Source organism: Triticum dicoccoides, chromosome 5A (genome assembly GCF_002162155.2).
Source record: "Triticum dicoccoides isolate Atlit2015 ecotype Zavitan chromosome 5A, WEW_v2.0, whole genome shotgun sequence".
Lineage (NCBI taxonomy): Eukaryota > Viridiplantae > Streptophyta > Magnoliopsida > Poales > Poaceae > Triticum > Triticum dicoccoides.
The window spans coordinates 7,789,212-7,802,161 of NC_041388.1; the positions used below are offsets into that span (position 1 = coordinate 7,789,212).

The window sequence follows — 12,950 nt, forward strand, 5'->3', positions numbered from 1 at the left end:
CCTGTTTTCCTCCTCATCCCGACAGATCGCTGATGACTTGTGCTGTACGATTTTTCTCTAGGTCGTGTGTGCGATGTGGCCGAGTCCGCGACGGAGGAATCCTCCGATCCACCCAGCTCACCGATCTACGAACCCTACATTCCTGACGAACTAGCCGCAGATCCAGTCGTACGCTCCGCCTTCAAGCATGCCATGGCTAAGTACGAGGCAGAAGAAGGTAAATCCTCCCCTCCCCCCGTTTCCCCCATTCCTTCTCAGCTTTAATTTCCCCATTCATTGTTAATTTCCAACCTGATCTTAATTTTCTTTATGTAGATCGTCTAGCTGACCTGTTCACTATGGATCACTACTGGCACCAACCATCTTCCTGCTTGCACACTGACAGTCGTTTCCTTCCCATCCGTGAACTCGCAAGAGATGCAGTACTTTTAGCTGCTAAATCAGTCATCTTGCTCTCATCTTTTCTCGGTGTGTGTTCAACATCATGTTTGCTTCTTAATTAATATTCACTGCCTGGCGAACTGTTTGTAACTTTTGTTGCTTTGTAGAGAACCAACTGCTGAATAAATGCTGTGGCTTGTGGTTTCAAAGGGACGGCCAGAGAAAAACAGCCCTTGTTTTGACGTCTGCCCATCTAATTCGTAAAGATGATATCCACAAGTGGAAGCGGCAATGGACAGGCGAATATCATAAGAATGCTAAGGTGACCTTCTTAACGTTCACTCTTTGTCATCCTAATTACAGCAAGATGATTTTAAGTGACACCTGGAAAGATGATTTTACCCTTAGTGCCCAAAATTATTCATGGGACCAAAGAAGCAATAATTTATAGTTCCTAAAAGAGTCTAAGCTTACATACACAATCATCGTGGACGCCAATGAACCAATTTTTAATTCAAAAAATGCACACAATCCATATCTAGGATTCAAGCTCAAAAGTTTGGATTTCAATCCAAAAACAGGCAAACCTCCCCTGTAATTTGATGCCATGCCCCCTGCACAAAATTCACATATACATCATTCATCACACCATATCCACGTTTGCCATAAGCATGAGACATAAACATCCAGGTTCACATCCGAGTACACGAACATGACAAGCATCATATCCAGGTTCACATACATGAGTCCAAGTCCACACATACATCACATGAGCAGCACAAAAGTGACATTTAAGTAAAATAAATTACATGATGTTCACAAACTGAGCCTTTCGCTTCTAGTGCTCATTAATTGCAGGGCAATCTGGTCGGTTAGTTCTCGTAGCTGTTTTGCTTCTGGTGCCCATGCAGAGCTAGCTGGGTTAGTTGTTTTAGCAAGCACCGTCTTTTTCCTTGGCCTTACCTTCACAGGATAATCTGCTTGCTCTGTAGGAACATGAATAGGCTCCGGTTGATTAGATCTAGCTGTTGATCTGCACTTGCCCATTTATGATATAGGAGCAAATAACATTAACTTGCATAATATGTGAACAAATAAAATTCAGAATTAGTAAAAGTAAGACATAATTTGAGTTTGTGGACTGGGACACCGTAATCAGAATAGCTCTTCAAGTGTAGTCTAACAATACTGACAGTACAACTGAATATCTGTGCTAAAATGCAACTTGATGTTTCCTAAAGGATGTTTTATTTATGTCAAAATCCTGTAGAATCAATTTGGTGAGCTTTTACATATAAAAAGTGGGACTTTTTTTTTTGCAGAACTCAACTAGAAATAATGATTCATGAACTGAAACCACAATGGTTCATCAATCTTAAACTGCTAGTGGAAGCAGTGATATATGAGCACATCAAACTTTAAAAACACTGCCAACAGAAATACAAACAACAATGAAATGGAGTATGTCGTACCTACAAAATTCTGAGCTATATCCTGGGCATATGTCATCAACAACTGAAGTAAAAATTAAGCATGCATCATCCAAATGACCACCAAGCTCAAGCTCTCAGCTCGGCATCGGCTAATTGGCAACACTAGTAAATGAAAGTTGTATTCAAGGCTCAAAAGGAAACATTCTAAATATGTTGATTTCACTACGATAAGCTACTGACAAGAACAAGGAAACATTAATTAGACAGCGTCCACACAGAAGAGGGTGAAGATACCTCCAACAGCAGCAGATGGTGGATGCTGCTGCGTCGGTGATCTGTAGCCCCTCTTGGCCGCCATCTGAAGCCCCTCCTTGGCTGCCCTCCGCAGCACCATCTCCCCCAGCCACTCACGATGTCCCCACCGCTGCTAGGAGACGCCACCGTCGTTAGGAGTATTGGTGCGGCTGCCGTCATTAGGAGAATTGGGGCTGCCGCCGTCGTTAAGAGGACTGGCGCCACTGCCGCCGGTCGCTAGGGTTAGGAGGAGAGGGGAGAAAGACAGGGACGAGTCAGGGTCGGGAGATAGCTGCCGGTTCGGTATGGGCAGGGCAGTTTTGTCCTCGTAAAGAAAACTCATGAGGGTCCAAACGGCAGATGCTAATAGAAGTAACGGAAGTGTTACAAAAGGCATAAATTTTAGCCTTAGTGTTAGATAAGGAAGAAATTTTTGTTCAGTGTTAAATAGGGAAGTGAAAATTAAAATAGTGTTATATAAGGATTTTTCTCTTTTTATTTGCTTGTTTATGCCCTCTCAAATTAAATTATTTGTAATGACTCAGTTACTACACTGGTGGCTAGTTGCAAATTAAATGTGTCATTATGTTCAACTTTGTTAGAACAGAGAATTAGAAACAAAAAAACTTATTCTAGCGCTCGACTTTCATGATAGTTGATCTCTCAAAAATGTTTTCCTCAATATAAGTTCTTTCAAAAATGTAGTGTCATAACCTTTGCCACCGTCTATTTTAGGTCATTGTTCATTTGCTGGATAACAAAACTACACAAGGCCAGCTCATCTATCTTCAAGAGCATTATGAATTTGCTATTTATGAAGTTCAAGTGGACAAACCAGTTCATCTACCCACTTTTAATGACCGTGTGCATTCTGGTCAAGATGTTTTCCGCCTTGGAAGAGATGCAGATTTGGATATAAAGATAACACATGGTAATTTGGCCTATGACATTCCATCTCGGTATGAGAGATGCCATTACATGTATTTTCTTCGTGATGCATCTAGTCTCAAACTGGTATGTTACATCTCAAATTTATATTTTGCATCTCCATCTTATTTCCTTCTCACTACAAATCGTAATATTCGTCACTACTATAATGCTCTAGTTACATGATGATGGAGGGCCCATCATTGACTTAGAAGGAAAAGTTGTGGGTCTAGTTAACAATCAAATCAATGAGACGTTTGTACCTTCGTCAATATTGCATAAGTGCTTCGATTTTTGGAGGAGGTTCAAGTACGTATTTCCCCTTTCTCAATTCTTTGTTAGTAACATGTGTGATACCTATGTCTTGTAAAGATATTAATGTTATGATGTTCTTTTCAAAATTTGTATGATATTCATTTGTTCTTCATTTTATTTGGTCTAGTTGCATGCCTCGCCTCCATCTTGGAATGACATTTAGTCCAATCAAGTTTTTAGATCCTATTTGTATTGAGAGGATGACTCGTAAGCATAACATCGACTCTGGTCTTATTGTTGAGCAGGTATATATATGGGCATTTTATATAATAATTTTGACTTTCACTTTTGTTAATAGTTTATTTTAAAATTATTTGCCATATGCATATTGTGAAGTAATCATGCTAATTGAAAAATAGGTGTCAAAAGAATCACATGCTGAGAAAATTGGAATTCGCAAGGGTGATGTCATTGAAAGTTTTAATGGAAAGCACATTTCTACTACAATTGAGGTTTGTGTATTTTGTATTTGTTGAATTTTCAATCTTTTGCTACAACTAGGTTTAGTTACTTTCTAATCCACCTTAGATTAATCTCACACATCCTATAATAGGTAGCTAATAATTTTGGAATTCAAATTAAATAATTTGAATAATGGTGCGCTAGTTGAAGTACATTAATTCATGGCTGAATGGATCAGCTTTCTGCATGGATGGTTATTCTCATCAATTGGGTCAGGCCACAACCATTGGTCAACATCGTGGTGCTTGGCATCTTAGTACTGAGATTTCCCAGACTAAATTCCACTACAAAGTCCAAGTAGCTTGCTAACCCAATAATAGGTGTGATCGAGGGCACGATAATCCATAAAGAAACTCCTCAAGTGTATGTTTTGTAATTGGCACATATGTATCCTGTAGCTAAGATTTATAAAGAGTATATATTGTACATAGGATGTAACGATGTTGAATTGTACTTGTAGCTAGAGTATCTGGTGTATGCACGATTAATTCAATAAAGGAGTATGGTCCTATATATGCATTAAGAGGCAATAGGATACTCCGTTGATAATGGCAAGTGTATACATAATTTTTGTTCATTTGATAGCATATGGAGTATGCTCTTTTAAAGGGAGTATATAAAATTGTTCGTTTGATATTACAGCGTATAGAGTATGGATTATCGTATGCTATTTTAGTGGAGATGCTTTTGATTCAAATATCTTTAGAGTTGTAGCCATTGTATATTTCAAAAATCACAGAAAAAGGATATTTTAGTGGAGGTGCTTTTTATATGAAATATCTTTAGAGTTGTAGCCATTATGTATTTCAAAAATCACAGAACAAGAATCTCCTATGAGGGAGAGGTGCGAGGGTGAGTGCACCTGCTTGTAGGGTATATTTTCCATATTTTTTATGTGACACTCTTGACTTTTGTGATTTTGGCAGTTGGAAAGCATGTTGATAGACTTATGTTGGGATCATTTTGATCAAAGAAAGAAATTGAATGCTGAAAAAGATGTTTCGGTAAGTTAACTCTGTCGTAACTACGATTCATACCGACCATAGCACTATTGAAAATGTGTTTTGGTACATTTTATTTTATGGATTGCTTTCCAGGTGAAAATATTTGATGCTACTAAACTTTGTCCGAGAACTAGAAACTTGACTGCAATTGTATCGGATTGTGGAGAGGACATTGTAAAAGGTAAACATCTCCCTGTTATAAATCATACTACTTGAATGCCCGTGCGTTGTCACGGGAAAAAAACTTAGAGGTGGCGCCATTCCTGAAGAGATACAACGTGGATTTGAATATGGTGCTTATGTTTGTTAGCGGGAGGATTTTTGTTACAACTTTAGCTTACAAATATATGTGTTTTCGGCCATCTATGCAAAATAGAAGTGATGCATGAATAAAAGAACTTTGGCTAAAACATTGCAATCACAAGGACACATAATCATGACAATTTTCAAAAAACAATGTATCATCAGAATATCTGATCATCTTCTTTCATTTATTTGCCACTATTTCTTCAATTTCTACTTTCTCTTCCTACCCTAGCCTTAGCTTCTCCACATAATAGCTTGGACCATATGTCCTTTGCACATGGATGTTTTTTCTTTATTCTTAAAATCAATCACCTCATGAAGCATACGGGCCTCAACACAAAAGAACACGTCATCAAGACTACGTCGCGATGTGGTTAGCCTAAAAAAAAGTTACGTCGCGAAAATCAACAGAGAGCGTAATCAATTGTTATTAAGCTTAGATGTACAAGAATAGGACCGAAATAACACGCTCCCCCAGCCACAAAGCAGAGTATCTTCCATAAAAAAACTGAGTATCTCCCCTCACTGTAAAAAACAGAGTATTTAACTTTGCTACAAAGCAGCTTGTGAAGCACAGAAAACCAGTCATAACTTTCAGCCACTGCTTCACCCTCAGTGCAACGTACACCTCCACTCCACTCACCTGTACCAATGGGGTGTGATCTCTTTGATTTTCATCTCCAGCAACCACTGCTTAATAACAAAATTATCAATGACCATTTTTACAGTCTGAAACATAGGCACATAGATATTAGTATATGTACAACAAAATATAAATAAATGCTCAACATACAGCAAGCCACTGGAGGCATTGCTCCTGAAGGGCATTCACTATTGTATATGTATCATTAGATTACTACTTAATTGAACAAACTTTCACCCTTTTGCACTATACAATATAAAGCAAGATTTGAAATCGAACAGGGAACAGAGTACTTGGTTTGGTTTCTTTGAGATATAAAACATCAAGCCTCGTATCTAGGACCAACACTGCATACGTGTAAAGGTAAAAATAATTTGTACTCTTTACATCGTAGCCAGAAGGGACAGTCATTGTGCACATGTAAATGTCTGAAGTATGAAGCAACATTAATATGCATGGATAATCACATTGCAAAGACAGTACTTTCTCGCAGATTAAACTATCCTGCAAACCAGCCACCAAATCAATTTAGTATGGACACAAAAAATTACCAAACAACACACTAACCAAGTGAAAGCAATGATCACCTCACATTCTGGGACGGGCTCCTTCTCTTTAGGTGTCATATTTTGCTGACATGCTCTAACACTTACTCGCCTTGCTTGGATTTCTTCTAGTGTACGGCTAGCATATCTTATTGCTTCACATTCACGCTTTCACCCTACAACATTTACGCAAGAAATTAATTAAGTGGGTAAATGAAATTATATAAGCAAACACATTCGCCTTATAGATTTACCTTTTGAGCTTTCTCCCCGCTCCAAGACCTTGATTGATGTGAGCACACCACTACAAGTAGGAAAAATCACAATCGCTGATTGTTTTATCACTTCATCATCCGAAGATGAATGACTTAAATTTGTCGCATCGTTGATTCACGTATAAATAAACTTGTTCGAACATATGGGATGCCATTGGGGCAAGTTCTGTTGGACTTGTTACTGCCGTCAACCACTGTGTTATTTCAAGTAGGACCACAAATGGTCAGGTACAAAAAGAAATATGCAGGCAGATTGTTTCGCCTTGCGGTAAGGTACAGGATACTCACCTTTTTGTTTTCCTTCAGCACTTTGTTGGCTCAAGGGCTGTATCATTTCAGACGTAAGGCCTGCTGCTTTATTGACCATGTAGTTCTTCAGCTTCAGACCTAAATCCGTGCTTTTCTCCAGGAAACTCCTACTCTTACTGAATGTCTTTTGGACCTGCCATGTAGATTATTGTTTTTTCAGAAATTTCAGTGATTTGGTGAGAACCGAATCCAAGTGTAGTTGGAGCTGATACTGAGTATATATGTGCATATGCCTGGCGAAGTCATGTGATTTTATAAAAAGGGAAATATAAGAAACCTAGCTTGCGGAATTTCTGTCTGGCCAACTCTAAAACAAACTGATCCGCCTAGGACTATGGTGCAGATGTTTTAATAACAAATAGATCAGCTTGGAGTTCCAAGTACCCAACAATCAGTATGCATAAAAAACATTAAAATAACAAAAATACATGTTACAGAACCATATAGTGACCTGTAACTTCCCATTTTGATGTCAACTTCACCAATAAAAGTGGCATCATCATCTAATAGTAGTATGTGCCGATACTCATCTATTTTGCTCATTAGTAATTCTTTGGGCACTAAAAAAACTTCTTTACCAAAAAATTATGGTCAGTATGATATTGATGTCAAATCCTCTAGCAGTAAGTCAGTAACTATGGCAATTCTTCTTGTTCATAGCCTTCTATAATACTTAAAGTTCCATTCTAGAAGAAGAAGAGTCCAAAAAGGAAATTGAAACCAATTATAGATACAGTGGTGCGCTATGGAACCAATGGCTAATGTTGCAAAAAAGAAAAACAATGCCTTGGAGTATTTATTGGACATAGAAGACAGTTTGCATACCATTACCATCACATGTCTGCAATCGCACAACTAAAGGAGAGTAGGAGACCACTCCATATGGGTGGTTAGTTATCTAAACAAAAGATTGCCTAACACATCATACCTATGTCCTTGGCGAAGCAGATCAGAAGGCTAAGGCAGTGAATCCACCTCCTCACACTCTGTTCAATCTGAAGGTGTGAGAGCGTAACCAGTGTGTCGCTTCTTAGGATGTGGTCCGAGTAGCGTAAGTCTCATCTACCTGCTCACTTAATTTATAATGGGCTGCAGGAGTAGTTTCTAGACAGTTCGACATAGGCACGTGGATTTGGATGACAGAAAATTTGAATTTGGGAGGCGGCAAGGATGGGCACGTTGAGGTTTGGGAAGTAGAGGCGGTAGCCGAGCATAGCACCAGAACAGGCCATAGAGCGCGTCAGCCGGGAAGGGGGGAGCAGCGTGTAGCCGGCGGTGTACTTGCAGAGGTCAGCATCCGAGAAGAAGGGGGAGGTGGCGAGGAGGATGGGGATGTGCTGCTTGTGGTGGGTGAGCGGTATTCAGCAGCAGGAAAGCGAGGAGGCCGGAGAAGCGTTGGGGCACGGACGAAGCCGCCGGTGTACTTGCGGAGGTCGGCATCGGAGGAGACTGTAGGACGCGTAGGGGGTGGCCAGGAGGAATAGTGTGTGGTGGTGATGCTGGGGGTGGCACTTCTCTGGCAGAGGAGGTAGGAGAGGCGCTGGCGGAGGGCTGGCGTCGGCGGCGTGCCTGCCAAGGTCGACAATGGAGGAGACGGGGAAGGTGGTGGAGGAGACAGCTAGGTGGGGGGTGGTCGTGGTTGGCGGTGGAGCTGAGGAAGTTATGGGAGGCTCCGGGAGCAGACGGCACCGGCGGCGGCCACTGCTCCATATCGGTTCCGACGGTGCCTGTTGGCGCGCTGCTGGTTCTCACGGCCGCGTTTCCCCATTCTTAGGTCGTTGGATAAGGTGGGGCAAGAGATAGGCTAAAAGGGTGACAAGGGCGTTGTCTGCAAATCTGTACAGAGTGGTGGGTGTCTTTTCGTAAAAATGCCACTGATTGCTTCATGTGCGTTAGATATAGATCGAACGATCCTAAATGCAAGATGGCAGGCACACCGTCATCACCAACTGTGGTTTTTATAGGAGTAGAGATTTCTGCAGGTCTAAGTGTGATGTTTTTATTTGTGTAGGTGCTTACCCTATCATGGGTGAAGAAGCCATGTCAGTCTTATGATTCTTGATCCTTGAGCTAGGCCTGAGGTAAATATCTTCCATTTTAAAATAGTTTACATTTAGCACGTTTTAACTCAAATTCGAAGGTCGTAGAGGAGATTGTCAGGTGTGGTAAACAACTTCATGAAGAAGCCAATTGTTATTTCTCTTACCTCATTTTGTTTGCATTGCAAAAAACACACTATTTTGGTCAGCCTTTAGCTAGCAATTTAACCATTGACCGATCTCCCAAGGGTTTATCTAACTAAACCTTGTGTTTTTTTTATGTGTAGGCACCTGCCCACTGCTGGCCTTCATGGATGAGTCAACCGAATTAACCCTGCATGCTCATTGCAAATTCATTTTCGGCATAATGTTTTCGTTGTGTATTCTTGGAAAAAAAAACTTCAAATTATGGGTGCCTTTGGACCGTAGTAGCAGCTTAAGCTTAGAGCATAACATGCATGTTAGAGCAGAACTTATTATTGGCTCCTACTTGTTTCGAGTCTTGTGAAACTCACATCATGTCTGTGTGCAAGTGTAGCAGTCGTGGATGATGAATTGAACTGGGCAATTATGCTGGAGTGTTATTGGCTACTAATTGCTAGTAAGAATGTTATTGGCTACTAATTGCTAGTACATAGAAGCACATATGTAGCTTAGAGCAGAATGTTATTGGCTACTAATTGCTAGTAAGAATGTTATTGGCTACTAATTGCTAGTACATTGCGAAAGTACCTTTCCCCGGTGTAATTATGCGGAATTAAACCTGTTTACCAGTGATTTTGTGTCCATCCCGAGTTTAACCTTCTACTTTTAAAGTTTTAATAGAAATTTATTTCCTTCCTAATGGGAAAAAAATTCAATCGACTAATCAAATAGGAGCTTTCTATATAAAATAACCATTATCATGGCTACACATAACACTTGCTTCGAGCATTTTAGGGACGTGATTCCAAGAAATACAAATACACAATGGAAAAATTTGCTACATAAACATTAAAATCTTGTTTCCGTCGACTAGAGAACTTCTGACCAACTAAGACCTTGTTTCCATAAAAAAAAATGACCATTATCGTGATTACACATAACACATGCTTCAACCATAATAGGGTTGCCTGCATGATTAGAACGAATACAAATGTGCTCAGTTTGCATCCATCATATGAAAATCAAGCTTCCAACAGAACAAATTATGCTTCATAATCAAAAATCATTTTTCTCCAAGCAACGGAGCGCGCGTCTGGCTAGTTTGCTTCCAAGCCGACGACCAATAACACTCGACACTGAGATGCTCATTTACGTTCACACGCTGCACGGCATGCCCACCATCGATCACCACGACATGCTCACCATCAACAAAGCATGCTTTTTTGGATCCCATCAACCCTGCCGAAATTTACAAGTATTTGCTTTGAATACAAGCACGATGCTTGTGATACAGTACAAAGCCCGGAAATAAGCAAACCGAACAAAATGTAGAAGCAAAGTGTGAAAGATATGAAGCTTTACATGGTGAAGAAGCATACCTATGATGCGTGTGAAGCAAACCGAACAAAATGTAGAAGCAAAGTGTGAAATAATATATGAAGCTATGCATAGTGAAGAAGCATAACTATGATGCACGTGAAGCAAACTGTTCACCGCGAAGAAGCACAAGTATGATTTATATGAAGTATGAAAATTTGGATGCATCATATTCATACAATCTCAAAGTAATTTCTATAGTGGAAGCACATTTTGTTTCTTATGGGAATACAAAAGATTTATACATGGCCATTCAAGTTAAGACCAAGAATGGGTGACATGCATCTTCTGTATAATATATGTGAAATTTAAGCCACTTGAGTTAGTTGTCGATTAAGTAAAAACATGACATGTACAAGCTCTCATGAAGCATGCGGAGTAAACAAACTAAACATAAGGTAGAAGCACAACTCTGAAATGTGTGAAGCAAACTGTACTCGATGAAGAAACGTTAGCATGGCAAATATGAAACGAACTGTACTGCAGTTAAGAAGCAAATGAATGGTAAATATGAAGCAAAATGTATGGACCGATGATGCAAAAATAAAATATGTATGAAACATGATATGAATGAGGAGAATCAGAATCCCAGATCAGATGGGGGCTTATTCGTACAATCTTTCGCCTGTGATGCCTTCAGCTACCAAAGAGGCGAAAAAGGGCGGTGGTTTAGTGATCAAATACATAATGACTGGCACAAAATCAGACCTGCGAGATAAACCAAGATATTGACATACATGGCATAAACTAAATTGTACTACAATACAATTATTCCTGAAATTAACTATGCAGGGTTTGAAATTTCAAAAACAAAAACAACGCAGGGATTGAATCCTAGATCTGACTTACGAGGGGATGAATCAGATCGCAAGTCAGATGACGATGGGATGGATGAAACCTTCCATCCTTCAGACCCTGCTCCACTCATGGTAGTCCTTACCGAATAGAGACGACGTTCTGATAAGGTCTACCGCAGGCCGCAATTGCAAGTGGAGCGGGGTTGGATCCTGGTGGACATGAGCACGACAGCTCTGCAGTTGCGAGGTCGTCCGCGAGCAGTTCATGGGGCAGTCGCCACGAGGCCGCCAGGCGGGACAGCACACCGACGATGTAGAGCGGAGGCCGGTTGGGGCGGGGCAGGATGCTGGGTGGGGGAGAGTGCCAGGGCGGCGAGGGGAACGGCGAGGACGACGATGAGTTTGTTTGGGGCAATTAATTCGGGATAAGGAGTGATTATGGGATGTGGGCCTCTCTCCACCGTGAGATCAATCAAACGGGAATCAACGACACACGAGTGGTCTGAAGGATGCTTCGCATCAGACTACTGTTAAGAAGTGTTTCCCATACTTACCTCAGGTCAAGCTGCTTTTCGCATGGGATCCAGGAGAACGTGACCAATTAGTGCAATTTACTGCCATGATACTTGTTGGAACTGTGGGACAGATTGTTTCTGAACTTGTGAGCAGCAGTGTTCATACTATAAATAGCTCTAGCCATGTCTCATGTCCAGTTAACAAATAACATCTGCACGCAAGACATGATACATCATATCACAAAAACAGCTACATGTTGCAAACTTACAAGTCAATTGAAGCTGCAACATTTCATTATTTCCTCAAGCTTCTACTTGTTTCTCCATGCCCTTGATTGCATTTGAGAAGAAAAAAAACCAAAAAAAATCATAAAAAACGAAAAAGAAGTCGTGAATTAAAAAAAAGCTCATGAATTTCAAACAATTTCATCATTTTTCTAAAAGGCCATCGAATTTTAAAAAAGTTCATCAATTTTTTTAAAGAAAATCATTGAATTTAGAAAATAAGTTCACCGATATGAAAAAAAATTCATCACTTTTGAAAAAAAAATCATCGATTAGAAAATAAAGTTCATCGAATTTTAAGGTAAGATCATCAATTTTGAGAAAAAGTTTGTTGATTTGAATTGAAAAATTACAAATTTGAATAAAGTAAATAAAAAAGGAACAGTAAAAATAAGAAGATAGAGAATAGAAGAAAAGAAAGAAAAGATACAACTAAACACATCGGGTTATTCGGCTTTGTGGTTACTGCAGCGCGCGTTTAGCGATTCACTGAGAGAGCATTTTTGCAGATTTTTGCGGATTAAAACACAGAAGAAACTAAAGCAAGCTGGGCGGCCCAGCGTTGGGGCGCTTCAGGGGGCCATTTGTAAAATATATAGTAACGGGCGCCTGAAATGCCAAATACGAGCGGCCACATGGAAGCCCTGCGTGTTGTTTCGAAATCACTAATTAATGAGTAATCGTTGCAAAGAACACTCCATTTTTCCAGATCGTGACAAGTGGCGCACATGTAGCGCGTCACTTGTCGCAACCTGGAAGTTTTTCCTTTTTTCGTAAATCTATTTATTCAAAACGTTTTATCTCTTAAACCGTGCGTCCAAATCTCAAACCGTTTTAAAAAATTGGATTCCTTGCGTCGAGATCTTCAAAACTAGATCCCATGTTAATAGGTTTTGACG

The 12,950-nt window shown here is 40.1% G+C and overlaps 1 protein-coding gene and 1 long non-coding RNA gene across 2 annotated transcripts in view; one reads left to right on the forward strand and one right to left on the reverse strand.

Annotated features, from left to right (window-relative positions):
• LOC119298762 (probable periplasmic serine endoprotease DegP-like) overlaps positions 1 to 9,638 on the forward strand; it is a 10,074-nt gene extending 436 nt beyond the window's left edge. Inside the window, exons 2-12 of the mRNA XM_037576055.1 lie at positions 62 to 217; positions 316 to 468; positions 549 to 703; positions 2,844 to 3,122; positions 3,214 to 3,344; positions 3,478 to 3,595; positions 3,710 to 3,802; positions 4,739 to 4,816; positions 4,910 to 4,997; positions 8,906 to 8,975; positions 9,221 to 9,638. Of these exons, the coding sequence (XP_037431952.1) occupies positions 62 to 217; positions 316 to 468; positions 549 to 703; positions 2,844 to 3,122; positions 3,214 to 3,344; positions 3,478 to 3,595; positions 3,710 to 3,802; positions 4,739 to 4,816; positions 4,910 to 4,997; positions 8,906 to 8,949 (1,295 nt within the window). The 3' untranslated portion in view covers positions 8,950 to 8,975; positions 9,221 to 9,638. The remainder of the gene's footprint in view (positions 1 to 61; positions 218 to 315; positions 469 to 548; positions 704 to 2,843; positions 3,123 to 3,213; positions 3,345 to 3,477; positions 3,596 to 3,709; positions 3,803 to 4,738; positions 4,817 to 4,909; positions 4,998 to 8,905; positions 8,976 to 9,220) is intronic.
• Positions 9,639 to 9,896: 258 nt separating this feature from the next.
• LOC119298763 lies at positions 9,897 to 11,632 on the reverse strand. Its single transcript, XR_005145958.1, has 2 exons — positions 11,304 to 11,632; positions 9,897 to 11,162 (listed from the first exon to the last, which is right to left on the reverse strand). It is a non-coding gene; the product is annotated as an uncharacterized LOC119298763 (long non-coding RNA).
• Between the last annotated feature and the right edge of the window lie 1,318 nt (positions 11,633 to 12,950).